This window comes from Falco rusticolus, chromosome 8 (genome assembly GCF_015220075.1).
Source record: "Falco rusticolus isolate bFalRus1 chromosome 8, bFalRus1.pri, whole genome shotgun sequence".
NCBI classification, from domain to species: Eukaryota; Metazoa; Chordata; class Aves; order Falconiformes; family Falconidae; genus Falco; species Falco rusticolus.
In genome coordinates, this window is record NC_051194.1 from 60,835,270 (window position 1) to 60,860,963 (window position 25,694).

Sequence of the window (25,694 nt, forward strand, 5' to 3'; positions counted from 1 at the left end):
CCGCCATTACCGGCCCTGAGACGCCGCGCGGGCGCACGAGCGGCCCGCCCTGCGCGCGCCACAGCCCAGCAGCCAACCAGCGCCCGCGCGAGCCTGCCCCCGCCGCCATGCCGGTGGCGGGCGGAACTGGCCGGGGAGCCGCGGGCACCATAGAGTCGCGGCGGAACGCGGGGCGAGAGCGGCCGCGCTCGCCGGGGCGGGGGTGAAAGGTCGGGGGTTTCGCTGAGGCAAGATGGTGGCGCCGGCCACGCTCCGCGTGGTGCGATGCGGCGGCAGCACCCTCCACGGCGCCAGGGCCGTCTTCTCCGCCGATTCCAAGCAAGTGGGGCCGTGCCCTGAGCCTGCCACCCTTGGGGGGGGGGGGCGGATCCGGAGCTTTGCGGCGGGGGCGACAGCCGGCAGGGGTCCCTGCGGCCTGCCGCTCGCCGGGCGTGCCTGGGCCCCTTCCCCCGCGGGCGGCGCGGTGACGGCTTTGCTCCCCCGCCAGGTACCTGCTGTGCGCCTCCGGCGACTTCGTGAAGATGTACTGCGTGGCCACCGAGGAGACGCTGCGGTTGATGGGCGGCCACGCCGGCCTGGTGACGGGCATCCAGCTCAACCCCCACAACCATATGCAGGTCTGGGGGGTCTGGCCGCGGGGCCGGGGGGGTGCTGGGGGTGCTCCTGCCCCTCGGCCGAGCTTAGTGCCTCCGCGGGGGCTGTCCCGGGTGTTTGGGGGTTGGCTGGAATGGGAGGACGAGCTGGAGGCGGTTATAGCACTGTTGAGATAATGTTTCACCAAAAGTCTTCCTGGGAGGGTAAACTTTGAATCTTGTTTTTTACAAGTAAAAACGTGAAACACCATGTGGATAATACTTGTTGAATGGAATGACAGCAAAATTGAAATGTCAGCAAAATTCCCTTTTCATTATTGAAGGGGGGAAAGGCATGTGAGAAAATCAGCAACCCGTGCTGTGGTTGGTGTTTGCCCCAGTCCATTTGCTGCTACAGATGCAGATTTGACTAAATCCGTTAAGTTTGCCCAGTGGCTAGCTTCGTACTGGCAGCCTGCCTTCCCTGTTCACTGCTGCTGTGGCTCTGGGTCTCAGTTTGCCTGGAATTTCTTTGTTGTCTATCTAGAAACAATAATTACTTGATTACTTGCCAAAGTAGACTGCATCAGCATATTATCAATGATGCAAATGTTAATAAAAGTTCGCATGATGGGTATCTGTGCATGCTCTGTAAGTCTCAAGTTATTAAGCCCAAACACCCGTTTCTTTCATACTTCATGAAAATGTAGATTTCAAACTAGAATAATAGTGTTGTATTTCCATTGCACTTTCTTTGAAGGCAGTACAGAGCTGATATGGGTCCTGTATTTTTGATGATTCAGCTGCTCAGAGTCGCAGTTCCATTGATCAATCCTTCAACTTGTAAGCTGTGATTTTATATAAAAGCTGGCTTTGATGCATTACTTTAACTTACTTTTTTTTCCCCTTTTTTTTCCCCTCAGCTCTATTCTTCCTCTCTTGATGGCAGCATTAAGCTGTGGGACTTCATGGATGGGATTCCCATTAAAGTATGTTGAGCTATACCTGTTGAACACCTGTCAAAATTATTCTTGACCCATTGTTAGTGGAATAAGGCTTGCTGTAGCAGTTGCTACAAATGGGCACAAATTAGTCTGAGACGTGTTGGTTTGCCATGAACACAGCCTGAAAACCACCAATGCATGGCAGTAGTAAAATGCAGCAACTGATGTGCGTGTCACTGCAGAAATTCATGCTGATGCAACATCTTTTGGGGAGAAAGATGGGATCTGTGTTGACATGCTAACTTTGCTACTTGCTGCACAGTGTAGCTCGTAGGGAGTGTGCAGCAGTTTGTGATGTGCCAGTAGGAATCGATACAATGGCTTGAAAATACGGGCTGCAAACTGCCCTGTTCCTCCCGTTTTCTGCTAAACAGAGGCCCTTTCCTATAGATGGGCCTTCTGCTTTGTATTAGGGGTAAGGCAACTTCAGATTTTTCTGTAAATCTGATGTCTCATATTTTATCAGTACTGTTATAAAGTTTGTATTAGTCCTTGATAGAATAAAGGTCTTTTTATTTGTCTTAGAATTGAATATTTTAATTGATCTGTCGAGGTTTCTTCAAAGCACGTGTATTTTCCTTCTTGTAAAAACTTAACATTATTCACTGTTGAAAGCCATACACATCATTGTAATAATTGTTGAAGTCCATGTCTTGTCTTTTTTTTTCAGACTTTCACTGTAGGATCCAAACTTCTGGCACTGTACGCACTTGCGAGTTCTGAGGACTCAGTGTTTGTTGTCATTCCAAAGAGTGGTGAAAGAGGTACAGTATGATCAGCGTCTTCCTTGCCATCTAAGTAATTCTGTGTCTAAGCTACTGTCATGTCAGTGGATGGTATGTGGCAAGGACGTGCTTTAATTTATTAATTTTGAAAATATTTCTTAAAATCCTGTGACAGATGTCTGCAGTCCTGCATTTTGTGCCTTTTTTCTGTTTTCATTCTAGGACATCTGTTTTTTAAAAAAAAAAAATTAGAGGAGTGCTTATCTTCACATTTGAAGCATGTGCTGCATGTATCTGATGTAGATGCAATAAATCTTTAAGCAGTGCTTACCATGGCACAGGGTATGCTACAGTACTTCAAACTGCTCTTCCACCTTAAGCACTGTTAACTCAAATAGACTTGTTCTATTTAACAGCATGCCTAGATTTTTTTCCTAGAATTTTGTCTGGCATAAATACAAACATAGCTTGACCTTACTTTTAACTGTATTGCTACAAATGTCACTTCAGAGCAAGAGCAAATATTATGCAGCTTTGCTTGGTTTCTGCTTACAGTTACACTGGTGTCCACTATCTAGTCCTCAATCTTCAGTAATGTTGTCTGAATCAAAATATTTGAAACAGTTATTGTTTTTGAAAGGTATTACAAACTTTTTCAAAGTCATTAAAATATTGGAAGGTACTAACATGTTAGTTTTAAGGTAGAAGAGATGTAAATCTCCTCTGTAAGGGGCGTATGTAAACTTGTTCATAAAAAACCTTTTGATAACAGGTTTTTCTTTGGTCAGATACATTCCAACTGGTCTCAGTTAAGCTGACAAAAGCAGCGGGCCAAGATCTGGAAGCCAAGGAATTGTCAGTGGTTTTGCATGGTGTGGGTGCATCACCGAAGTCTATTGCATTTGGGAGAGAAGTATGTTCACCTTTTGGTTTTGTTCTTTTTTCCTTCTGTTGAGTGTTGGTTGGTTGGGCTTCTTTTCTCCCACTGAACTGTATGCTGTTTATGCTTTTATATAAGCACAGCAGCACTGAAACAAATGGTTCTGTGTAAGACTTAGGTTTATTTTTCTAAAGAAAAGAAAAAGAAACAACAGCACTTACAATAGGTAAATATTTACTTAACATCAGCTTATTTTTAAATACTTTGTAGCAAAACATATTTTATTTGTTTTTCTTTCATGTGTAAGAACATAAACTGTACCTCCTAAGCTGTTGTTTTGTTATACAGGGTGAATATGTGGCATCAGTGAAGGACCTTAATCTCCAAGTTTATTTTTTCAAACAGAAACAGTTGAACAGGTAAGACTGAAAATGTCTGGTATTGATTCAGTCTGATATATCGTAAAGGTTGGTTTTCTGGTGATGTGTGCACATAGTAATTTGTATGTGTCAGCAACTATTTGGTTTTATGCAGGAGGGGATGTGGTCACTATACAAGAAGTTTCCCGTAGAGGCAGACAGTGAGATGCTGCATTGGTATTGGTAGCTCATCTTTTCAGCTCGGGCATATAGTTTTTTTCAGGGAAATGCTTAAGCTGATGCTGGACTGAAACAAGTGACATAGTTTGGTCAGGGCCAAAACAAGGGCAGAGGGCAGAGCAGGGGTGGAAGGAGAGAGAGAAAAAAAAAGGAAAAATCTTACGGCTTGGCTGAAGGCAAAGAACTAATGAAATAAAGAGAAAAATAAGTCTGTCTCTGTTTTTTGGAAGGTGCATGTAACTGTAACAACTTGGAGATGTTTAATTTTGCTGGCCAGAATTATTTTTATGTGCATTAGATGATCCTTTTGAAGCTTTGTTTAAAAAACAGCAACCAACTTGTGTAACTAAAGTTACTTTCTTAATTCTTGAAGATTTTCTTTAAGTGCAATGAAGACAAAAGGTGGAAACAATCACTTCACTTGCGTAGCATGCCATCCTACGGAGGATTGTATTGCAACTGGCCATGCTGATGGAAAGATTCGCCTCTGGTATGTGCATTTTAATTCAGCCGTGTAGCCTGTAAAGTTAGGTAACCATAGGAATTAAGTGAAACCTGAGCAAAGCAGTCTAATTCATCCTTAGCATTGCTTATTATGACTTCTGAAAATGGCAAAGAAGGGCAAGTGCCATGAAGCTACTGTACTGGCTAACTTCAGTTTAATGTCAAATGGGAAAATACTCTTGTTAAGCTGTGCTCCATTGAAAAAGGTAATGCAGGAGCAGCTGAAGTACCTCCTTATGGGCAAGTAGAGTCCTAGAGAGAGCACACTAGTGGGATTGTGTGGTTAAGAACAATATGCTTGCCAAGTTGCTCTACAGCACTGAGTTGCTCAGCAAGATGCGCAGTGTGCGCTGAGAAGGCGCCAAAAACCTGCTAGCATGGTTCCTCCCTTTGCATCACTTGATCACGCAAGAAACTGGAAGTTAGAGGAGAGGATGGTGTACTTGATTTAATTCAGTATTTCTTTTTGTTTGCTGTGTTGCTGATGGTGTGCTCCCCACATAGGAGGAATTTCTACCACAAGAAAGAATACACATTTTCCACACTGCATTGGCATCATGATACTGTCATGGATCTAGCTTTTTCTATAGAGGGTGAGTAAAAAGCCAAAAACTGCAAACCACAAAAGACCTCCAACAAACAAACAAACCAACCCTCTCAAAGTTGAAGAGTTGGAGCAGGGACAGAAAAATCAATAGGCTAAGTTCAATTTTGTCCACGTACTAACAGATTAATTTCTAGAATATTAAATATGTCCAGGAAGGACTTGAAACAAAAATGGAAGCAGCTGTTTATTTTTTGATATATTTTGATTGGCATTCATAACATCAAATATCTACCTTCTGTGGTAGAATATAAAATTTAGCCCCTCCTTACCTATTTCCCCTCATCTCTACTCTCCTGCCCTGCTCCCCGCCCCCTTCATCAGTAACACTGATGAATTCTTGCCAGTCTTACTTGCATCCAAATAAAACAAGCCAGCCTTGTCCAAGCTCAAACCTAGTGGCAAAAATATAGTTCATTTTTTATATCTGAATTGCGTGATCTGAACTATTCTCCTTAGGATACTTCTTGCTGCAAAGTACTTCTGATAGAAGGAGAACAAATCAGCTGTATTCTAACAAGAATACTCAGCTCACTGAGAAAGTAGTGGGATTTACTACTCCCAAGGCATTGTTTAAATTTTATTGTAGGCACAAATTCTTGTTCCTGTGTCCAGCAATTTAACGTGGGGTAATGAGAAACATACCTGTGTTGTCCACACTTGGATATGAGGAATAATTGCTTTGTATGTGACAGTTTAAGAAAGGTTTTTGAGAAACCTGCGGTTGCCTGTCATTGTAAACTGATGATACTTTTTTTTTTCTTAACCAAAACCTATAACTGTATTTTCATTACCGGAAAAGGAACCAGCTTGCTGAGTGGTGGAGTTGAATCTGTTCTAGTTCTGTGGCACAATGGATCAGATTGTCGAAAGGATTTCCTTCCCCGTTTGGGATCTCCTATTGAGTACATCTCCATGTCATCTGATGGTGCACTCTGTTGCACCTTGCATACAGACAACAGTAAGCCAATACATAATTTAAGTATCATTTAATGCAAAATGGAATGCAAATAACTTCATTTTGTTAGTTTTAGATTCATTAACTAGACATAGAAGTTCAATATTGATCTGAAAGCGCAGATGCTTGAAGTGATCTTTTGCTTTGTCGTCGGTCTGTGCATTTGCGTGGCGACTGCTGTAACTTGGCTTTCCACCTTGATGTGAGGGTGTCATAAATTGAGAAAAGATACATTTATAGGATTAAGTACAGTTGGTTAAGGTCCCTTCCCCACCATGGGATGTGGTTACATTGCAGAAGCCTTTTGCAAGCCTTTATTTGCTTTTCTTTTCAGGAATTACAATAATCAACAGCAACCTAAGATTTTCCAAAAGTATTCAAGGGCTAATCAAAAGTAAGTGCGATAAAACTAATCTTCCACTTAAGAGGGTAGAATATGTCACTTTCAGTCTTAGGTTATTTGTCATCTGATTCTTGTTTCCAGCTACGGATGTCAAGACAGGTCTAGTGGTTGATCCTAGAACCAAGGCTTTGGTCCTGAATGGAGAGCCTGGCCACTTGCAATTCTATTGTCTCCAAAGTGACCAACAGCTGTTCAGTGTAAGTTGCATGGGCTTGTCCTAAATTTTTAACTTATTCAGTCAAGTAAGTTACGCATCAGAATTTATTTGAAAACTTAATTTGGCAAGCAGGAAAAAAGCCAGCGGCTCTACCCTGAGACTGGATTCCAAGCTGAGATGGTTTTGGCTTTATTGCCAGCTTCTTTTACTTGTTAAGCATAGTTAAACTTTGATAGTTGAGTAAATACTTGTGCTACTCCTGTTAAATGTCAAAAATTTCTGGAAAAGCTCCCTCTTAAATATATTTCTTTTTTCCTTCTTTTCTACACTTGGCATTATTGTGGAATGTACATGCCCTAATTATGCTTTCCCCGCATTTTTCTTTATGCCACAGCCCAGTCAGTCCTAATTGGTGCTTTCAGAACATCCTTTCTCCATGGTTTTATAAATGATACCTCTAAATCTTTGCTTGAATTTTGAAATCTAAATTTCATCTTGTTGTTTTGCAGTTGGATATTGTGCAACGACAATACATTCATCAGGCAGGTTTGAAGCAAACTGACTTGGTAAAAGTTGCGTTTAGTGCACAAGGCAAGTGGTTGGCAACAGTAGAGGAGAGAGACGAAGTAACCGACCCTGAGTTACAGTTGAAGCTGTGGTTCTATGATGAAGAAACACAAAGGTACTGGTAACAGAGCTGGCCTTCTGGGTGTCAAAATCTAAAGTATCGCACAAATGTCTGTACAGACTTTGTCTTGCAAAGGCAGAGGTTTTCCAGTCAACTAATAAAAATCTAGGGAAGACTCTGGTGAGAGTTTGCCATGCATGCTACACGCATCTGAAACCACACACAGAGCTGACATAAATACAGATTGAAAATAATTGCTGTGAACCTAATTTACTTACACAGGCTATTTTAACCATGGGAATTAAGTTCACGTTTACTTCGTATTAAAAATTATGGACTTGATGGAATGGTTGTATAACTTGTTCAGTTTTCCCAACTTGTGTCTAATCCACCATTAATTGATTAGTCCTTCTAGCGTAGATTATGTCTTTATTGTTGATTATGTGTCTTTTCTTTAGCTAACATATGCATCTGGTTCATACACATTCCCTTATTTTCTTGTTTAAAAAAGAAGAATTTACTATAAATTGTTACTGTCTTGAAGAAGAAACAAAGCAAAATAAAGCTGATCTGTGTAGTAGCTATGTGACTGATTTTCTAAGTGCTGGAAAGACTACCCAGAGTTCAAGCTGAATATTTGAGAGTGATCCTTGCTTAGTGATAATTCTTTCTCAGTGCTGGCCTACAATCTCTCTTGCTGTATGGAAGTGATAAGGAAATCTGGTCTGATACCATGTAGCTGTCTAATTAGACAGAAGTTACTTTGATTCCTCTTCTGCACCCCCACCCCCCCCTTCCAGAATCATCTTGGACTGAAATCTTCCCCAAGTTCCAAATGAAATAAAATGGCAAGCTTCTGTTTTCTTTTCCTACAGCTTTAAGCTGAACACTAGAATAAATATGCCCCATGAGGACCACATAACAGACATGTGCTTTCGTGACATGGATGAATTAGAAGATGACTCTCTGATACTGGTAACAGCTGGCAGAGACTGCGTGTTTAAAGTCTGGGTGATGGTAGAAGACACTGATCCAGAAGGTAAATATGGTCAAAACGTAACTTACTCTTACTTGCCACATTATAACATGCTATAGAATTTCTGACCCTAACTTCATCCTTTCAGAACTAGGCCCTTTAGTCGCATGCATTTACCTGTTTCTGCTGATGAATGAAGTATTGTGTTCTCCTGAGCATCCTCTGTGATGGAGTTCTCTTGTAGGTTTCTTGCAGTATTATGGATTGATATGGAGGTTCCTGAAATAGCAAAGACCTTGCCAAGCCTGCTGCAGAAGGCTGTGACAACCTGTATTTATTGTTTAAAGGATTGTTTGTAGTAATGATTTGTCCATGCTGGGAAAATGGATGTTTTGTCATTCATCTGGGTAGTCTTTTTATTTGAGACTTCTGCTCAAAGGAGCAGGATGCAGAAATGTGTTACTCTGTTTCAGTTGACTCAATATATAATAATAGCACTTTGCCATTCCGCTGCTCCACCACTTCAGAGTTCATTTTTTGAACATCCTTCTTACCCATAGATATTTGAAAGTCCTAGAATGGATATTTAGGATCCATTTCCAAGATACTTAAGTAACGCAATTTCACCTCTCAAAATGCATGCTGATACTCACTTATTTTAAATAGAGTGTCTGAAGGAGCTGTATTACCCTGTATGCCTTTGCACGTGAAATGCAAGACTTTTTCTGCTTCTTCATTTCCTTTTACTTAATTATTACTACAGTGCCAGGCACACTTAAGTGAGCTGGAACTTTCCTGCTACCTGGGTGTTTTATCTTTTCATGTCCCCAGTAGATGTGGTAGTGCTTTTGCTGAACCGCTTGCTGTTTGATAACATGTTTGTGTTTTCATGGGCAGGTGAACATGTTCAAAAGTACTTTTGAGCTACTAGTTTCCATGTGGCAAACTTACTTTGCCGAATTAACTTTCTCTTCCCAAGCCGTTCGCTCCTCAACAGTGGCTGCTCATGAGAAGAAAAACAAAAGCTTGTATCCATTTACTAGGATTTGTGTATATATTTACTTAATAGCAACTCTCTCAATGGTATCTGAAAGGGGGGGGGGGGGTGTCTTTTTATTTTTTGTAAGTGATTCTAAGCCTAGATTATATCTTAATGAACAGATACTTCGATCTTGTACAGTGTGGGCTGGGGATGAAACCTAGTGGGGTCTGTTTCCTTCAGCAAGATCGTATCTGCTGACTGGCCTCATCAGGGTCTTTTTTGTGTGAATTTGTTTTTAAGTGACTCTACAGAGTTCTGTTCATGGCATGTGTAAAATTACAAATCAGTGCTGACTTCTGTGGTGTGTTTGCCTAGCAGGGGCAGGGTAGGAATGCTCAGGTAGAAAGAATTGACATGCTGCAGCTTCTGTGCAGCACATATTAATAAACTGATTGGTTCGTAAGTAGCATACACTCTGGCATGCTTTTAATTGCAGCAGATCGATCTCTCACTGTGCCTCTAGATGGTGCCATGCAGTTGAAAGTAGTGAATTGTTTCTGGCTTTTTTTTACAGGCAGGTCTTTTAATCATCAACTGATAGCCATTATATAAAGGATATCTTAGCATAGGGTGAACTTATTTTCCTTCCTTTCTTCATCCTATTCCTGTGTTTCAAAAACATGTTGTATAAATCTATTTATACTGGGAAATGTATGTTATGTGGTAAGTACATCACTTCGCTTCTGTTTATTTTATGGTAATTATCAACAGTAGGAAAGGTATCCCAGCTGGACACGCTGGCAGGTTAACCAGCACAAGGAAGCATGCTGATTGGGTCACTTTGTGATCTTCAAACTTTCTGTAAATGAACCATGAGTTTTGTTGGACTGAAATGCAAGCTGTGTTCAGATTTTCAGTAATGCTCCTGTTCTTGCTACCAATTTAAAATAACACTATATTTCAGAACACTAAATGCTGAATCTACTTAAGTATCTTTTTTTTATTTTTCCCTTTTATCTAATATCTGCCTGTTTGAGACCTCAGTTAATGCAGTTGGTAAAGTAAACGTGAATGTTGTACCATGTCAGTCTTGGGATTCACTGTTCAAATGCAAAACTGAGGACAAATGAATAACCTACTAGATGTTTCTTGTACTAGAACAGGACAGATTCTCTGTACTCCTCGAAGTGTATGTTTTCTGAAACAAAACTGTCTTGCTCTTGAGCCTATTTTGCAGCCCTAGTACTTGAATTCTTCTTCGTGTATAGACTTGAATTAACTAGCCTGTTTATTCAATGCAGCACAGCAAAGTGTGAGCTGGAACTGTGACTTCGTAGGCAGCTACCACAACTACCAAGCTACTAACTGCTGTTTCTCAGAAGACGGCTCTGTGCTTGCTGTTAGCTTTGAAGAAACTGTCACTGTATGGGATTCAGTTACTTGGGATCTTAAGTGTACGTTTTGCCATCCACCTGGAAAAATAAGGTATGCTTTTCATCTGGTTTTTTATGTCATACTTGAACTCTCAGAACTTAAAGAATCAATTCATAGTAGTCCAGGACCTTGTGTATGTTCTTATAAATGTTGAATTTAACAGTCTGAAGTTCATACGTAGAAAAAACTCTAAAATGGCTTTTAGGTTGTTGATAGCTTCCTGTTAATAAGATTGAGCTTTGCAGTTTCATCTTCTTACTTGCTTGGGACTCTTTTTACCTCCCGTACTCAATGTATCGTTGGCATGCAGTAGGGTATTAATAGCCCTTCTTTTTCCTCATTAATCTAGGGATGAGTCAAAGTACAAATACAAAATATTATTTCTTTAGGCATGTTCTCATGCATACAAACAGAATTTATATCAATAAACCATAAAGGCGTATTGACCTTGTTATCTGCATTACAAAATATATATCCTGATCCTTTCTAACCTCTGCTGGAAAATCCACGTTTGCCTAGCAGACTATCCCAGCATGCTAAACTGTGTGCTGTCATGATAAAAGACATCCTGAAGGTCTAGATACCGTTCTGTTGTGTAAGGATAATGAGGAATGGCGTAGGCCGATGGTAGAGGTAAATGTCAGAGACTCAGAGAATAGGGCAGTCTTAATACTGAGCTTCCTGGACTGTGCAAATATACAGCCGTTTCTGTTCCAGGTAAAGTATCACGTTTCTTATGATAATCTTGAATAAAATGGGGCAATAGGTGGCCTCAGTGGTTCATCTACTTAATCTCTGTGCCAGATCTCTGTATCTAAACAGTTGCTGAAACAGGAAGATGCTACACACCTACTGTAGCATTCCCTTTCAGTGCTGAGGTTTTTCGAACTGCTTCTCAGACTTGCTTCTCAAAGGCATTACTGCCGTAATGTTAGAGGTATTTCATATACCCCTTTCCAGGAAACATCTAAAATGGAGAGCAACACATTGTGCAGTCACAATATTTTAAAGATTCTGGCATGAAGAATCTTTATTCTTGTGTGTATGTTTGTTATCTTTTCTTCTGTGTGATCAAGTCAGTTTTGTTTATACTGGTCCTCTAAAATTAGAAATTTAGAAACATGATTCTAAAACTTGTGTGCAGGAAAATCTGTAAGCCACGTCTTTACTATCTATGCAGAAAACTTCTCTTGACAGCTTGGTGCAGTGGCAAGCTTTTCCCAGGACAGCTACTCCTTTTGTAGCCTTACTATATGTTACATTAAAAGGAAACTCTAGGGCTATATTAAATGACTGTATTAGTATCATAACTTCAAAGGGCGATGTTTCAACATAGAAATTCCGCCCTTTATTAGCTTTTTTGAAAATGTTCTATAGCATTAGAAATCAAAAGGCTCTTCTAATATTCTCAAACAAGAGACTGGGAAATTAAAATGCGTGAAAACAAGTCACAGTTTCTTCAGTTGGAGCAGCCTGTAACTTTTTTTTTTGTCCGTCCTTTCTAGTGCTTAGGGCAATAGTAAGGATTCTTTACATAAGGAATTTATTTACCAGGCTTGATGTGAACAGTTACTATTACTTAGGGGTTTGTAACTTACTTAAGAGTTTAAAATCACTCCTTGAAATCAGAATGTTATAGGAATATGTAATCCTTATAGATTTATTCATACTTTAAATCTCCCAGACCTATCTGGTGGTTGTATGTGAAGTTTCATGCCACTAGGGGTGAAAGCAAAAAGCAGACTTAGCCCGATTTAAATACAAGAACTAAGTTTTAACTGAATGGTTTTGTGACTTGTGAATCATTGCTACATAGAGGAAAGAGGAGGAAATCTGAAGGTCACTAACTTGTTTTGGCTTTTTACTTCTGTAGGAACATCTGCTTTGGGAGACTAACATGTTCCAAGTACCTTATTGGTGCCACTGATCATGGCTTTCTGTGTTGCTGGAACCTACTCAGTTGTGCATGTAAGATCAGCTTAAACGTGTGCTAGTGGTAACATTTAACACCTGAATTTACTATGAAACCTTAAAATAATTCTAGTTTGATTCCCAATTGACCCACTACAAAATGTCCTGTGGAAACATAATAATTTTCATACTTCAGTCAGGATGATATCCTGCCCAGCGTGCATGTGCTTTGTGTGCGTGTGCATAGTAACTTCTAAGTTAAATGACTGATGAGACAAATAGTGTTTCCTACGATCGTGTAGAAGTTGATAGTATTTCTCTATTTTTATTCATCTGGGAATAAGTGAAACCGCGTTCCTCTTCCAGAGGTGAAGGCCCTGTGTGTCATTCCCATTTGACCTTTTGTTTGGCAAAGTAGTGGGATAGAACTGAATGCCGCCTTTTCATGTCTGGCTGTTGCTGTGTTTGCTTTTCAGTGGAATGGAGCGCCCACCTCAACATCTTAGTTCTGCAACCTGATCCCCTTTCAGAATACATTGCTGCTGTCTCATGGCTCTCAAAAGAGTCCAGCCGTAAGTACAAAGGCTTCTTTGACAAGTCATAGTCATTGGAATTTAAAACTGTGAAAGCATAATTTCTAGAAAAAGGTTTTCTTAGAATCCATCCCCATAAAAGCCATAAAACAGACTTGAGTCTGTGTTTGCACCTGTGGAAAACAGCAGCAGCAGCAAAATATGGAATCAGTTACATTAGAAAAGACATGTTGGCTCCCCATATTTTCGTCCAACAGTTATTTTACGGTACAGGATATAGCACAGGGTTAACCATGCTTTCTGGGTGAGGGTCTTAAATGTTCTTAACCCTCTCCTGTAAATGCAAAACCATGGTTGAACTGTACAGCCACGTTTTAGAGCTTTGACTGTAAATTATGGTTACTCTTCCTAGAGCTACTGTTCCACAGAAACATCAGTTTCCAAGTATGTTCTCTGGATTGGAATACTGTGAAAGGTACTTTCTGTTACGCCGTAAGGTTACCCGTTTATAGCTCCTGCAAACTAGTGCTTAAAGGCAATCCTGTCCAGCCCTTTCTGGCTATGATACCTAGGGCTTTGACAGCTATCCAGGAAGGTAAGAATTTCATGATTTAACGAGAAGATGTCCTTTATTTTGCAGTGTTTGTGTTTAAACCAAATGAGCCACGACCAATCTATATCCAGAGGAACCTTTGTAAGGAAAAGATCCAGCTTGCTGCCTTCATTCCAAGAGATGAACCTGAAACAGTTGGCTCAGAAAAATACCTTTGGCTAAGAAGATCCCAACTATTTTTTCTTACGGATACACAAGTAAGAAATAGTGATTGGCAAGTGGTTCCTGGGGAAAAGGTATTTTCCTGAATGTGGATTGGTACAAATTCAGTGTTCTGCTGTTGAGTATAAGAGTTTCTTTTTGTGATTTCAAGGCAGTGTAAGCCATGCTTTGTTCTTCATTAGAAGCTTTGAAGATCAAAATCGATTATTTACTGGTTTTCTACTGCTAATAGTATCTGCTGCCTCATTCGTACAAGAATCTAGATCATTTGGGAGCATTGCCTACGTTGCTGTATTACTGCTGGTTATCCAAACATTTCATATGATACTCACTTTCTGCGGTCATTGGTGGGTGGTCTGGGGTCTTTTTTTGTTTGTTTTCCCAAAAAGTCTATATAGATCTTCTAGGCTGTTGCCGCTTCCTTTCAGTTTCTGTATAAAATAGAGAGGAGGAGGTGCGTTTGCCTCTTCCACTTGACTGACAAAAGCTTTTGGGCCAAGTTGGAAGCTTCTGTAGGCAGGGTGTGGAAATATGGAAAGCAGGTGCGCATTCTATAACTTTGCTACATTGTTCTGTATTTTAGGAGCTAATGACGCTTAGCACAAAGTCTCTAGAAGAAAGGCTTACACCGTCAAGCAAACAGGTACCTCTTACAGAAGTTCTGACAGAGCAGTTGAAAATTCAGTTGTTCAGTTTGTCAGATACAGATTCCCTTCTGTCATGAAAATGCACGCCAGATCCTTAGGTGGAGTCATAGGCACTTAGGGGCAGTAATCTGTATTTGCTTATTTTTTGACTGAACTGGTGTTTGTAAAAACCTTCAAAAAAAAGTATTAGTGAGCTGCTGCTTCCTCTTCTCATTTCCCCTGAACAAAAAATGATACCTTTCTAAAAGGATTCCAGTTACACAACGAAGCAAAACCATTGGTTTTGCTCTCATTTTCAAGATGTTTGAATAAGCCCTTTCCTTATCTTGGTTTCTTTAACACATGGAAAATAGTATTGCCTGAGCGGCGCTTTCTGATGAGGATGAACAGTTGCCAGTCAATTGTGGCTTATCAATGAGAAGGAATTTCAAATTTATATTCCAGTACGTACTTCTGTGCAGAAGTAGTCTGGGAAATGCAATCTTTTAAATTCACAAAGTGGTGTTCCATACCCCCTGAACAGAGTTAAAACAGCAGCACTTGATTGATTTAGTTGGTTAGATAAAATAGATCAAAGTAGAAGTTAGTATCATTCTAATGCAAAATCCAGGGGGAATGTGGGTATAAGTAATCAGTTTCGTTGGAGGGTGGGGGAATACTTTGGTACTCAGATTAAGGTATATTGATCTAGGAAAATGCCAGAAGGGAAGTTGCCATGTTTTGCTTCCAGTTATGTAATTAAATCACTTGGCACATGATGCTGGGGTATAAATGACCTTTTAGTTGTAAGTGGTATCTGAAAGCCATACTTAAGTTTTTCTGACACATGCACCAGCTTCCGTATTTGGAAGTTAATTGGTTCATCAGCCAACTAAAATCTGGCATTCTTGAATCCAGATCCAGATCCTGGTGAGTTTTACTACCTCTGCGTAGGATTCTCTCAGGATGCCTGACAGGGAATGAGTACAAAGAGCCATATGTCTCAGTTGAGAGAAATGTGAGTGCCGAGTTTTGTCACAGAGGTTGATTCTGAATTTTGGTAACTCAAAATGAGATAGGACTTAGATTTGTGACACTAAGATTTTACTTAAAACTTTCACCTTTTTCAAGCTGGCAGTAGAAGAAAGTCTTCCTGTGACCCCATTTAGCTTGCTGTTGGGAAAGCACAGATGTCAGCAATCACAGCAGGATATAGACCTTGGAAAACGAGTTGTTCAAAACAAGCATGAGCAAGATTCACCTGCTGTCAAAGAGGTAGGAGTAATTACAGTAAGCATCCAGACAAAATCATGACAAACAAAGGCTTTCATAAAGCTTCTGTTTTATCTTTTCAGCTTTTGCACACTCCAGCACATGTTTTGCCATCTGCTTCCTTCCTCTGTCCTATATTTATTAATTCATTGCTCATCTCCAAAGAGAACAAAAGGTAAGAAAGATTGAAGAACTCTCTTTAGTTATTGAAGTTATTTTAAATTACGTATGTCCTCGTTTAAAGTACAAAAACAGTTTACCAACTCTCCATTCTTCTATTTTAGTAGAACGCTTTATGGTGGCAAGATGTGGTTTTTAAAACTACATAGGTTTGGGGATGTAAGCAGACTGGCTGTTTAGTTGATTGGCTCGTTTGTTGCTGTTATTTTTGCTGCTGTTTAGCATAATGTGCTCATACCCAACATGTTGCCTTTGGTACTCAAATGTTCTTTATGAGTCTGACTTTATTCCAGGGATTTAATGGTTTTGGTGCCATTTTTTGATAGATGCCAGATTCTCAGCTTTATCTGATATTATGATGACTTCCTGCATAATTCTTGGTTTCTGTTTCTAGGTACACCAAGAAGTTAGTCCTTAGCTATGAGTTCTAAACAAGCTGTTAAGATTAAATTTTGTTCCTAATTAAGCTACAACATATGAGCATATACTGTGAAGACAGTTGGCTAAGCTTGTCTTATGATGCATTAGTCCCGATTTAGTGGAGTCATTTGATAGGTACTTAATGTATTGTAGCTTGCTCCTCTGAGATCAATGTCTACTGCTAGAAAAGGAATGCAGGCACAGGGGTTGTGACTGTAGTGTTAAGATTAATGTTTTGTCACTTACACAGAAGCCAGTTAAATGCTTGTACTTTTTGTGCAGTCTGTTTTTTAAAGCCTCTAATGAAACTGCCAAGCCAGAGATGAAAATACATCATTGGTATCAGCTGCCATTCTGAATTTGCAAAGACCAGTGAGAGGATGGTTTATACTGCCAGGGTTTACTCGGGGCGGGGGGGGGGGGGGGGGGGACACCAGTTTGAGTAGTTTTTGCATGTGCATTATATTCTGCCACAAGAGCACTACAATCAGGTCTGCTACCTTGCGCTGGCCCGTATTGCTAGCTTTGTTACTGAATGACACAAGTAAAAGTCTTTTTGGCACATCAGTAAAAGACTGGCAAAATCTAATCCGAGGAATGTGTAGAAAGTTGCATGTAGGTTCAGTACTGCAGAACTCAGGAGTTCAGCAGCTGTGTAAGTATTGGCACATGTGGAGTTTGTACTTTGACACTGGGAGTTGGTACAACTGCACATTTGAAGTTACATATAGGGGCTGTAGAATCGGGCTCTGGAATAACAAGAATATAGCACTGTATAGAGTAATTTTCTTATTAATGTTAAATCATTTTATTTTCCTTGGCAGTATAATATTAAGGTATTATGCATGTTTCACTGTTGACATTGAGTAAGTGATAAATACTTCGTATTTGAGCAGATGATTTTTAGAAGACTGGTACTGTTCTGCCGTGCAGGTCATTCCTAATAAGATCCAAAATATTTATACAACAGGCATGTGAATTAATTACCACATTGTAAATGCTGACTGTTCTGTATAATTCTTGGGAAGTGTGCTTTCTACTTAGCACATTTTAACTCTTGGAAGTCATAAGGGAGTGGCCATTTTAAGCACCTCCCTGTGTTTAAAAAAACAAACCAAACTTTACTTTTCTAGTAACACTCTAGGTACTGTAGCAGTTCGTAAGACCAAGTGACCTTTTTCAGATTGGAAAGAGAAGAATTACTTTCTTGAATATTGTCTCGCCTACCAGTGTGACCAATGTTTCTAATACTGTAGGACTGTGAGATTATTACTTTTTACAGAATATTGATCTACCTGTTCTGACACTGTGTTATGTTTAGAGAAAAAAAATACAGACCTCAAGTTTACTTAAAACAGAGGACAGCTATTTGAAAAATGGCTTGTCATTGAGATGGCAAGAGAAATGTAGTAGTTTGTAAGTAGCCTGAGATTAAAAAAAGACAAAATCTAATGTTTACTTTGTTATTTGCATGATAACTTACCTCTCTCCTATAGTGTGCAATACTGTAGTGTGTGAAAGTGCCCATTAATTGGGTTGTTTCCAATCATCTTCCTCTTATAGTGCTGAAGTAGCTGCTGATGAAGTAGAAATGGAAAGTGAAAAAGCAGAGGATGAATCAGATGAAGAAAGAGACATTACTGAAATGGAACAAGAAGATACAAGTCCTATGGAATTATTAGGAGAGATGACATGTAAACTGTCTAAATCCCAGGAAAAAGAGCTACGAAAAATAAGAAAAATGGACTACAGCTGGATATCAGCTTTCTAAACAGACATCTTGTTTTTTTTATATTGTAAGATGAAGCTTTGTGGATTAAATATTCTTCAAAAAAAGCTTTCAAGTCCTTTGGCCATAAATTTTAGCAGCCTCTATTTCCATGAGAAAGGAGAACTGAGGGGAGAGGGTTAAAGTTTTGGAAAGCTGGTTCTGCTGCTAGTGCTGATTCTCTGTGCCCTTTAGAAAACACCTAAGTTCTGGGTGGGTTTTTTTTCCCCTTGCAAGAGTTAAAAGGCTAATAGCAAAACTGGGTTTGTTATCTAACTTGTGATCGGTTAGCAAAGTGACAGCTAAGCTGCTGAAAATCTCCCCCACTGAGGCCGGGCTACTGCTGCCAAAGCAAGAGCAGCAACAGCGTCAGTTCGTAAGAGTACTTAATTCAAAATTAGGTAGGGGAAATCAGGATAGGTGTTAGCGTTGCTTACCTGGATGCGGCACTAGGCCTTCTCCGCAGAAGTTCCTCTCTAGCTGCTGAGACAGGTGACAAAATGGTTTAATATGCCCGACTCTAGGATATAGATACCTACATGTTTGCTGGTGTTCGGAGATTCTTGGGCATAGGGTACTTACATGTATCAGCATAAGGAAACCTTCCCAAATACCATGAAAATAGCACCTTGTAGAAGGAGACGCATCTGTTCTCCTGGCAGCCAGCTTAGCCGATGCACGGGAGGCCTGCTGTGGTATCCATACATCACTTTAACGACCTATTTCAGAGTGCATATTTGAAGTAGTAGCTTTGAAGGCCTGAAAGCGAATAGTCTCCTGTGTGGTGCAGTACGAAGGCAAGCTGCTGGAAACTACGCCGCTAAAAGCTCTGAAGAAACATTTTGCTAAAAATACTCAGATGAAAAATGTTGGAAACAGGAATGACGCTTCATATCTTGTCAGTGAAAGCCACGCTCTTCCCACTTCACTACTGCCTTTCAGACAAAGTGGTGGACCCTGTCCTCCCCCTCCTTGTCTAACACCGTGTACTGGAAGGCCATTAGTGGAAACATTTATTTTTTATTTTTTTTTGAGGGGGGTTATATCTTACAGCAGGCAAAATCTTGTCACTTCCATCCATGTATAGAAAACAGCAAGCTTCATCCTGAGGCACTCAAAGCAAGCCCCTGGGAATGACTCTGCTGGAGGGTTTGACTTCTCGCATTTTAACACCAATGCAGATATTTGTTGGGAGTAAGCAGTGCTGACCCGTGACGTACTGGTAAGTCAGCCATCCTTCATCTGAGTTACGCGGTTCGCAGGCTGGAAGGCAGAGGGGAAGGCTGTAGCATTACTTAGAATGGGAGCAGCCGTGACTCCACCTGTATGTTTAGCAGTGAGGTCGTTTGTTTGTTGGGGCTGCCACGGTGATGGCGGGGCACGGGTACTCTGCTCTGAACTCTGGTTTATATTAAGAGGATGCATATACCTCAGAAGCCACTTTTGAGCATGCTAGTAACAGTGCTGCTATAACGCATCTTTCACCTGGTGGGAGGGTGGAGGGCAGAGCTGCACCCACAGGAGACGCCCCAACACCCACCCCAAGGTCTTAACCCCCGAGAAATGGAAACGCAGCCCTGTAGGCAGGCGGGCTCCCTCCCCGCAAGGCCTCAGGCTCTGGAAGGGGCAGCGGACAGGCTGGTGCCTCCCGGCACACCCAGCTCCTGTGATCCCTCGCGGTCAGCCGGCATCTGGGCTCGACCGTTCCCTGAGCCTTGGCAAGCCGTGCTTGTGCATGCTGACCTGCCGAGTGTGTCCTTGTGCCGGCCGAGGACTGTGCCAGTAGCGAGACCACCTGATCTTTGTGTACAGTTGTCATGGGGAAGAAGCTTCCAGAAATAAAATACTTACGTCACCTCCCAAACAAAACCCACACGCTTGGGTAGGGACAGGGTGCTCGTTTCAAAGCCAAGACCATGTACTCTACAATACAGCAGCTGTTTGTAAACAGCTACGGCGCTGAAAACTCTTAAAAAGTCATCTGTCATTAGGTGTGAGTGCTGCCTAATCAAAGCCAAAAATTAGTTTAAAACGCATTGTTACAGAAAAGTGGAAAAAACTAGTGCACTTTTTTTGTTCTGTAAATTTACAGTCATATGGATGTCAAAACATGAATGTAAACATGCTTCAATAGACACCGCTTTGCGTGAATAGCCTTACTTAGAATTCGTTTCCACAAGTTAGTGAGCTGTCCGATGATAGTGCATTGCACACTTTGTATTTCCTCCTAATCAGACGTTAATGTGAAAAATAGACAATTAATTGTTAACGGTTTCAGACTAAACCAGCTAGGGTTAACTCAGTTACTTGGCAGCAAAGGGCTTCTCATACAGTCAGGTTGCACGTCGTGGCTCTTCGGACAATATATTACTTAACGACTGTGAGGGACATTTTCTTCTCTTGTAAATTATTTACATGGGACTAATATTATTATGAATTTTAAGGAAAGTTTTTAATTAGGCATTTTGCTTTTTTTGTTTATAAAAGCCTTGGTATGACAGAAAATATACGTATTTTAAAACCTGTAAAGGTTTGTCAAAATTTGTTTGCCTGAGAATTCCTGTATTTTTTTTATTTCTCTCAAACGTAAAGGGAGAGGAGCGGGAAAACACAACGACACTGTTATAACTACAGCCAGTTTTCTGCTCTTGTATTTTTCTCTCTTTTTTATAACAGGTGTTTAGATAACCTTCCGGTATACATAGCTGAAAAGAAGAATCACAGCTCCCCAAACATTATGCAATTTTTGTTTCCATCCCTCTTATCTAGAGATCTAGAACTGATACCACCTTTTCAGAACCTTGGACCCGATGGATTTTTCCCTAAATGAAAAATTTCAACAGAACAAATAGAGAAAATATGTTAAGACTAACTGACAAATGACAGGTTTTGAAAACTCTGAGGTTTTAAAAAATAGAAAGTACAGAAAGAAAAAAAAAAATTGAACTGATTTCTCCCACCCCCACAACCCCAAATGTGTGCTATAGCAGGAGAGACACACTGAAAAATTTTTGTCTTTTTTTCTTAAATCAGGCTTCAGCTCTGTGGCAAAACAAGTGCAAGCTGAGCAGAGAGATCTGTACGGGTGGTGTTTCAAAACCACTGGCTGCACCAAAGCCTATTACTGTGTAATTGTGTCAGCAACACTTTAGCACGGCTTTAGAGGCAAGAAGGAAATCTCAGTGGTCATTAAAACTTCACACATTCTCATGAGAGTAAAGTGCTTTACTGGCAAAAGGTGGGTATTCACAGGAGACAATTTACATGCAATTCAGCATCTGAAGATGCAATTTAGTTTAGTGTTCAGACAGTAGAGCCTGAGTGTTCAGAATTTTCGTCAGGAAAAAACAGTTGTTAGCATTGTGTTTTCTAACCATTGTCTTGACTAAATTTGTTTTGCTTCACACAGTAGATTGAATGCACTGGGATAACAGAGAGCCCTCACTTTGTAGTTCTGTGTGTATGTTTGCTCTGCTCGTGCAGGAAATACATTGCTGGGTAGAGTTTTAGTACATTTAGTAGGCACGTTCTGACCAGACTTTTCCAAAACTTCTTCTGAAAGATACTGTGATTACAACAACGAAGAATTCAGAGGGAGGGCTGCAACCCATCTGGCTGTGCCTGCTTTGAAATGCTTTATTTTTAAAACAGTTACTTTCTGCTGGCCCTCAATACTTTTACTTTTTTTTTAAGCCTCATATATCTCAGTGGCCAGGAAAGCTCTCCATATTTACTGTGACGCCCCAAGTCAAATCTTAAAAAACTTGATAATTTTTGGCTTCTGCTTCTTTCTTCTAAAAAAATTACAAAAAATAAATAGATTGGCAAGACCATAAGAGCTGGATCATGGCAATGGGATGTGACTGAGATGCTGCTTCCCTGTGACACTGCTCAGGTGCTGCTCTAAATGTAGAGGAGAGGTGACCAGTAATTTTAACCCACTGGTTCCAGTCCAGGTTAGTTCACAGAGACTGAAAATGACTGCTGTGGACTGGTGTTTGGTGGCCCCAAACTGGTTACCCGTGAACAGCAGCTCCAAAACACGCTCTGGTCCTTGGTGGGCAGACTTGGCAGGGAAAGCTACGTTAAAGGCTGCTGTTCATAAGCAGCGGTGGCTGTATTTTTCGATTGATCAAGAATTGGGGGAAAAAATAAGAAGTGCCCATTGTGCAGCGTGTTTTAGGATCACCTGGATCCTTGTGCCTCACGTATATTTCTGCCTTGCGATCCTTTGGCTCTCTAACCCTGGGGGAGCCTTGTTCAGATAGCTCAAGCTGCCCAACCCCAGTCTGCAACGAGCCTTTTGAAGCACCCAGAATTAGAAGCGGAAGAGAATAGGATGGAGGGAAACGATGATGTCTTGAGATACAACTCTGGGAGGCTTCAACAGACCTTCCAAGTCCACCCTTCTGCCCTGAAGCAGAGTAGCTGAAGTATACTTATTCCTTGCGGATATTTGTCTAAATTTGCAAACCTCTGATAAAAGTCATGCTATGATCTATGTAATCTGTTCAGTGCTTACCTATTCTGGCAGACACAGTTTTTCCTAATAAAAGTAATCTCTTTTCCTGCAAAATTTCTATTCTAGTCTTCCATGTTTGTTTGTGGTAAGCATCTTTGATGATAATCTTTAGGTGAAAAAATAGATGAAAGCATGCTATTGTTTCCATTAAACAACTAAAATCATCATTAGCCTTTCATTTTCATTCTCTTGGCCCTTAGAAGCACCACAATCATCCTCCAGACCTTCTTCAGGCTAATTGCTTACAGGTCAAACATTGTTCAGACTGAAATGATAATAAAGCAAAGGCAAATTTTGCCAGGGTCATTTAATACTGATAAATGTATCCGGATAGCCCTAAAGCCACTTCTTTCTCTGTTCTGGCTTATATTCCTCGTTGATTACCTTTAGTATCTGCCGCGGTCTGGTTTGGCGATGGCAGCAGCAGCAGAAGCAGGTTATCCCTGAGCTGACACCGCCTCCAGCGTGGAATCTGTGCAGGGCACCGTGCTCCGTGGGTGCCCCGGCTCGCATCGAACGGGGCAAGCGCCAGCTCCGGCCTCTGCGCAGCATTTCTTCGGGGAGTGGAATAGCAGGTTATAATTATGTAAACTGGAATTTAGCCCGGGCAGCAGGGTCACTCACCTTGAAGGTTGCAAAAGACATTGAAATAATACTCTGAACAGCTCAGGATTTTAACTGCTTGACTGACTTTGCACATAAAGGGGAGAATGTGTCACAGCTGTGTGTCTTTGCACGAAGACGCCATCATCGGATGGCAGAAATCGTGGCTGCAATTGGCGTTGCTGTAAAGCAACTCAGCACGAAATCCTGGCTCCTCAGAAACCATTGACAAAGCACCCTTTCGCTTTATAGTCCAGGGTCACAAACACGCATGACCAACAAGATAAAGTTCTAGATCTTAAAATACTGCTATAAACAGTGCTCTGAGCGCTATGTTTGGTCTGAAAGCGGCTGGAGTCTGAGCAACTTAAAGAACAACTTCTTAATATTGTTCATAATACAGCAGATTAAGCCTTTTAGGTAAATACCATAGTGTGGCTGTAAGGAAGGGTCACCACACGGCTCTGGGAACGCGCGTACCAGCGCTTCCCCAGCTTGTGGCTTCCTCAAGCACTTTGAAGGCGTAGGCAGCCGCCGTGGAAAGAAGCATTCCCACTTTCCACCCCCATCTGCTGCTTCTGATGCTCCTGCATCGCCTGCGCCAACACAAACTGGCACTGCCTTTGCGGGGAACTAGGCTGAGGGAACAAAATCTGGCCGGCAACGAAACCAGGTGATACACAAATAAATAGTTTAAGATGTTCACAGAGCTACAGCCAAGTTCCACCAAGAGGGAAGGGCCTCAAGAGGATTTTGGCTGCTCAGGAGGTGAGGTTGGAATGTTATGCATCTGAAATCCCACCCTGTTGTCCCAGGGCCTGTCCCTGGAGTAGGAGAGCGGCAGCCAGACCTGGAGCATCCCTGGGAGGTGTTTGCTGTGATGCACGAGGCACCTCAGCTCCCATGCAGCAACTCCTGGTCCCCCCTTACACCCTCTTCCTCCTCGCCCAAACTAACGTGCTAAATAAACAAGCTTCAAATAAAGCAGTGGCCTGCGGTCCAAAGAAAATACTTTTAGAGTGACACTAGCATGGCATTAACCTGCTGAGGGGGAATCTTTTCTTAGCTTCTAAAATGAAACCAGTTAAAGAATTACAAGTTTTTTAACATGCGGTGAAGTATCTTTACTGGAGCCATGACCTTCGTCCTCTGTTGACCTTCACAGATACAGCTGTGATGCTAAGAATTAAGCTTATCTTTCAAGAACAGACACTGCTGCCATAAACTCGTCTAATTTCTTCATGAGAGTGGGAACAAAAGAATAGGCTTTGAGATAGAAGGTATTACCCAGAAAAGCAAGACTTTTTTTTTTTTCCTCCCCATTTTTCAAAATAGCTTTCTTATGCTCCTAACTCCTTCATTTTAAAACCAGCACAGAATTTAAATTATCTCAGACATAAAGCCAGTTATCAGTTTGCTATTGATGCCTCAACCTCTGTTTGTTTGCAGTGCTGCTTAGTTTATTGTATTTTTAGATTTGAGACTATGAACAAAGCTTCAGATATCTCGGCTATTTTATTTCCTTTAGTGACCAAAGGAGTTTTCATTTCTTCCTCAATCCGGTAAAACAAGCCAACAAACAAACAAACTCTCCAACATTATCTGCGATGTCATCTGTTTCATTCTTAGCCACCTACTTTACAAATAATAAAGTAACTTGGCACTCTTGTAAAGTTTGTTACTCAAAGGCAACGTGCGATTTTCCCCACCAAAGTCAGATGCTTCTGTAATGAAAGAGTTTGCTCAGGTTAAGCTTCCTCTGTGCTTTGAGCTTCCCTGGGTGCTGCTCCTCTCTCGCTTACAGTCCCAGTGCTTCTAAGGAAGAAATACAGGAGAAACTAGAGGGATCTCACAGTCCTCTTCCTTCCACTTTGAAAATTAAGCCTAACCTGGCCAGAAGTTCAGGGTGCATCATTAAAATTATGTTACAGATGACTTTTCAATACGAAAGACAAAAAAAAAATCAACGGCCTGACTTGGAAGAAGACTCGGAGAGGGTTCGTGCCTCCTGCTGCAGGCACTGCAGCAGATCACAGCTGCAAAGACAAGGAAGCGCAAGTCGCACAGCGCATCACTTTGGTCTCCATCTCTTCCAGGTGAGCCAACCGAGCCTGCTCCATTCCCCATGCCACTTCAAAAATCATAGAAGCAAAAGTACTAAAAGTGTAAACCAAAGCAAAAAGCCGCGCATATACTCTTAGTACAAGAAGACTATTTAAACCCTGAAATGCGCCATACTGAAAAGAGCCCTTTTGCGCTTGGCGTAGTCCAAGTGAAAGCTGGATTTCTGAGAACTATCACATGTGCTAGGAAAGGAAAATATTCGTAGTGTTCGCTCCATCAGTCAGCGCAGTGTGTTATTTCTGGACTGCATATTCTGTGTGTAGACTCAGGATACAGTGACAGTTTGTCTTTCCTTTTCTATGGAAAATCCACTAGCTGATCTCAAGGATTAAATGGAAAGAAAAACTCACATCACTTGCAAAACAAAACCCCACTTCTAAATCAACTGGCTCAGATGAAGCCAGAAAACCACCCTGAATGCACATCAGCACAAATCACCTGGAAGCAATAAATAATAGCTTTCCAGTTACCCAGCAAAGAATGTTCCAAACCCATTTAAACTTTGAATAATGCATTGTAAGGAGAACTACTTAC

The 25,694-nt window shown here is 41.1% G+C and overlaps 1 protein-coding gene across 1 annotated transcript; it reads left to right on the top strand.

Moving 5' to 3' along the window:
* Positions 1–187: 187 nt before the first annotated feature.
* Positions 188–18,070, top strand: WDR75 (WD repeat domain 75). Its single transcript, XM_037396822.1, has 21 exons — positions 188–318; positions 488–617; positions 1,496–1,561; positions 2,247–2,340; positions 3,090–3,214; positions 3,530–3,600; positions 4,154–4,270; positions 4,789–4,877; positions 5,691–5,849; positions 6,181–6,240; positions 6,331–6,446; positions 6,916–7,088; positions 7,910–8,073; positions 10,294–10,477; positions 12,300–12,394; positions 12,814–12,909; positions 13,511–13,680; positions 14,229–14,288; positions 15,403–15,546; positions 15,627–15,718; positions 17,707–18,070. The coding sequence occupies exons 1-21, from the start codon at positions 233–235 to the stop codon at positions 17,912–17,914; spliced, it is 2,499 nt and encodes an 832-aa protein (XP_037252719.1). The 5' UTR covers positions 188–232; the 3' UTR covers positions 17,915–18,070.
* Positions 18,071–25,694: the final 7,624 nt, after the last annotated feature.

Excerpts from the sequence above, each read along its gene's own strand:
- WDR75 (XM_037396822.1), top strand. The coding sequence starts at position 233 with ATGGTGGCGCCGGCCACGCTCCGCGTGGTGCGATGCGGCGGCAGCACC. Across the intron at positions 1,562-2,246 it reads TGGATGGGATTCCCATTAAA|ACTTTCACTGTAGGATCCAA; the intron begins GTATGTTGAGCT and ends TTTTTTTTTCAG. Across the intron at positions 12,910-13,510 it reads GCTCTCAAAAGAGTCCAGCC|TGTTTGTGTTTAAACCAAAT; the intron begins GTAAGTACAAAG and ends TTTATTTTGCAG.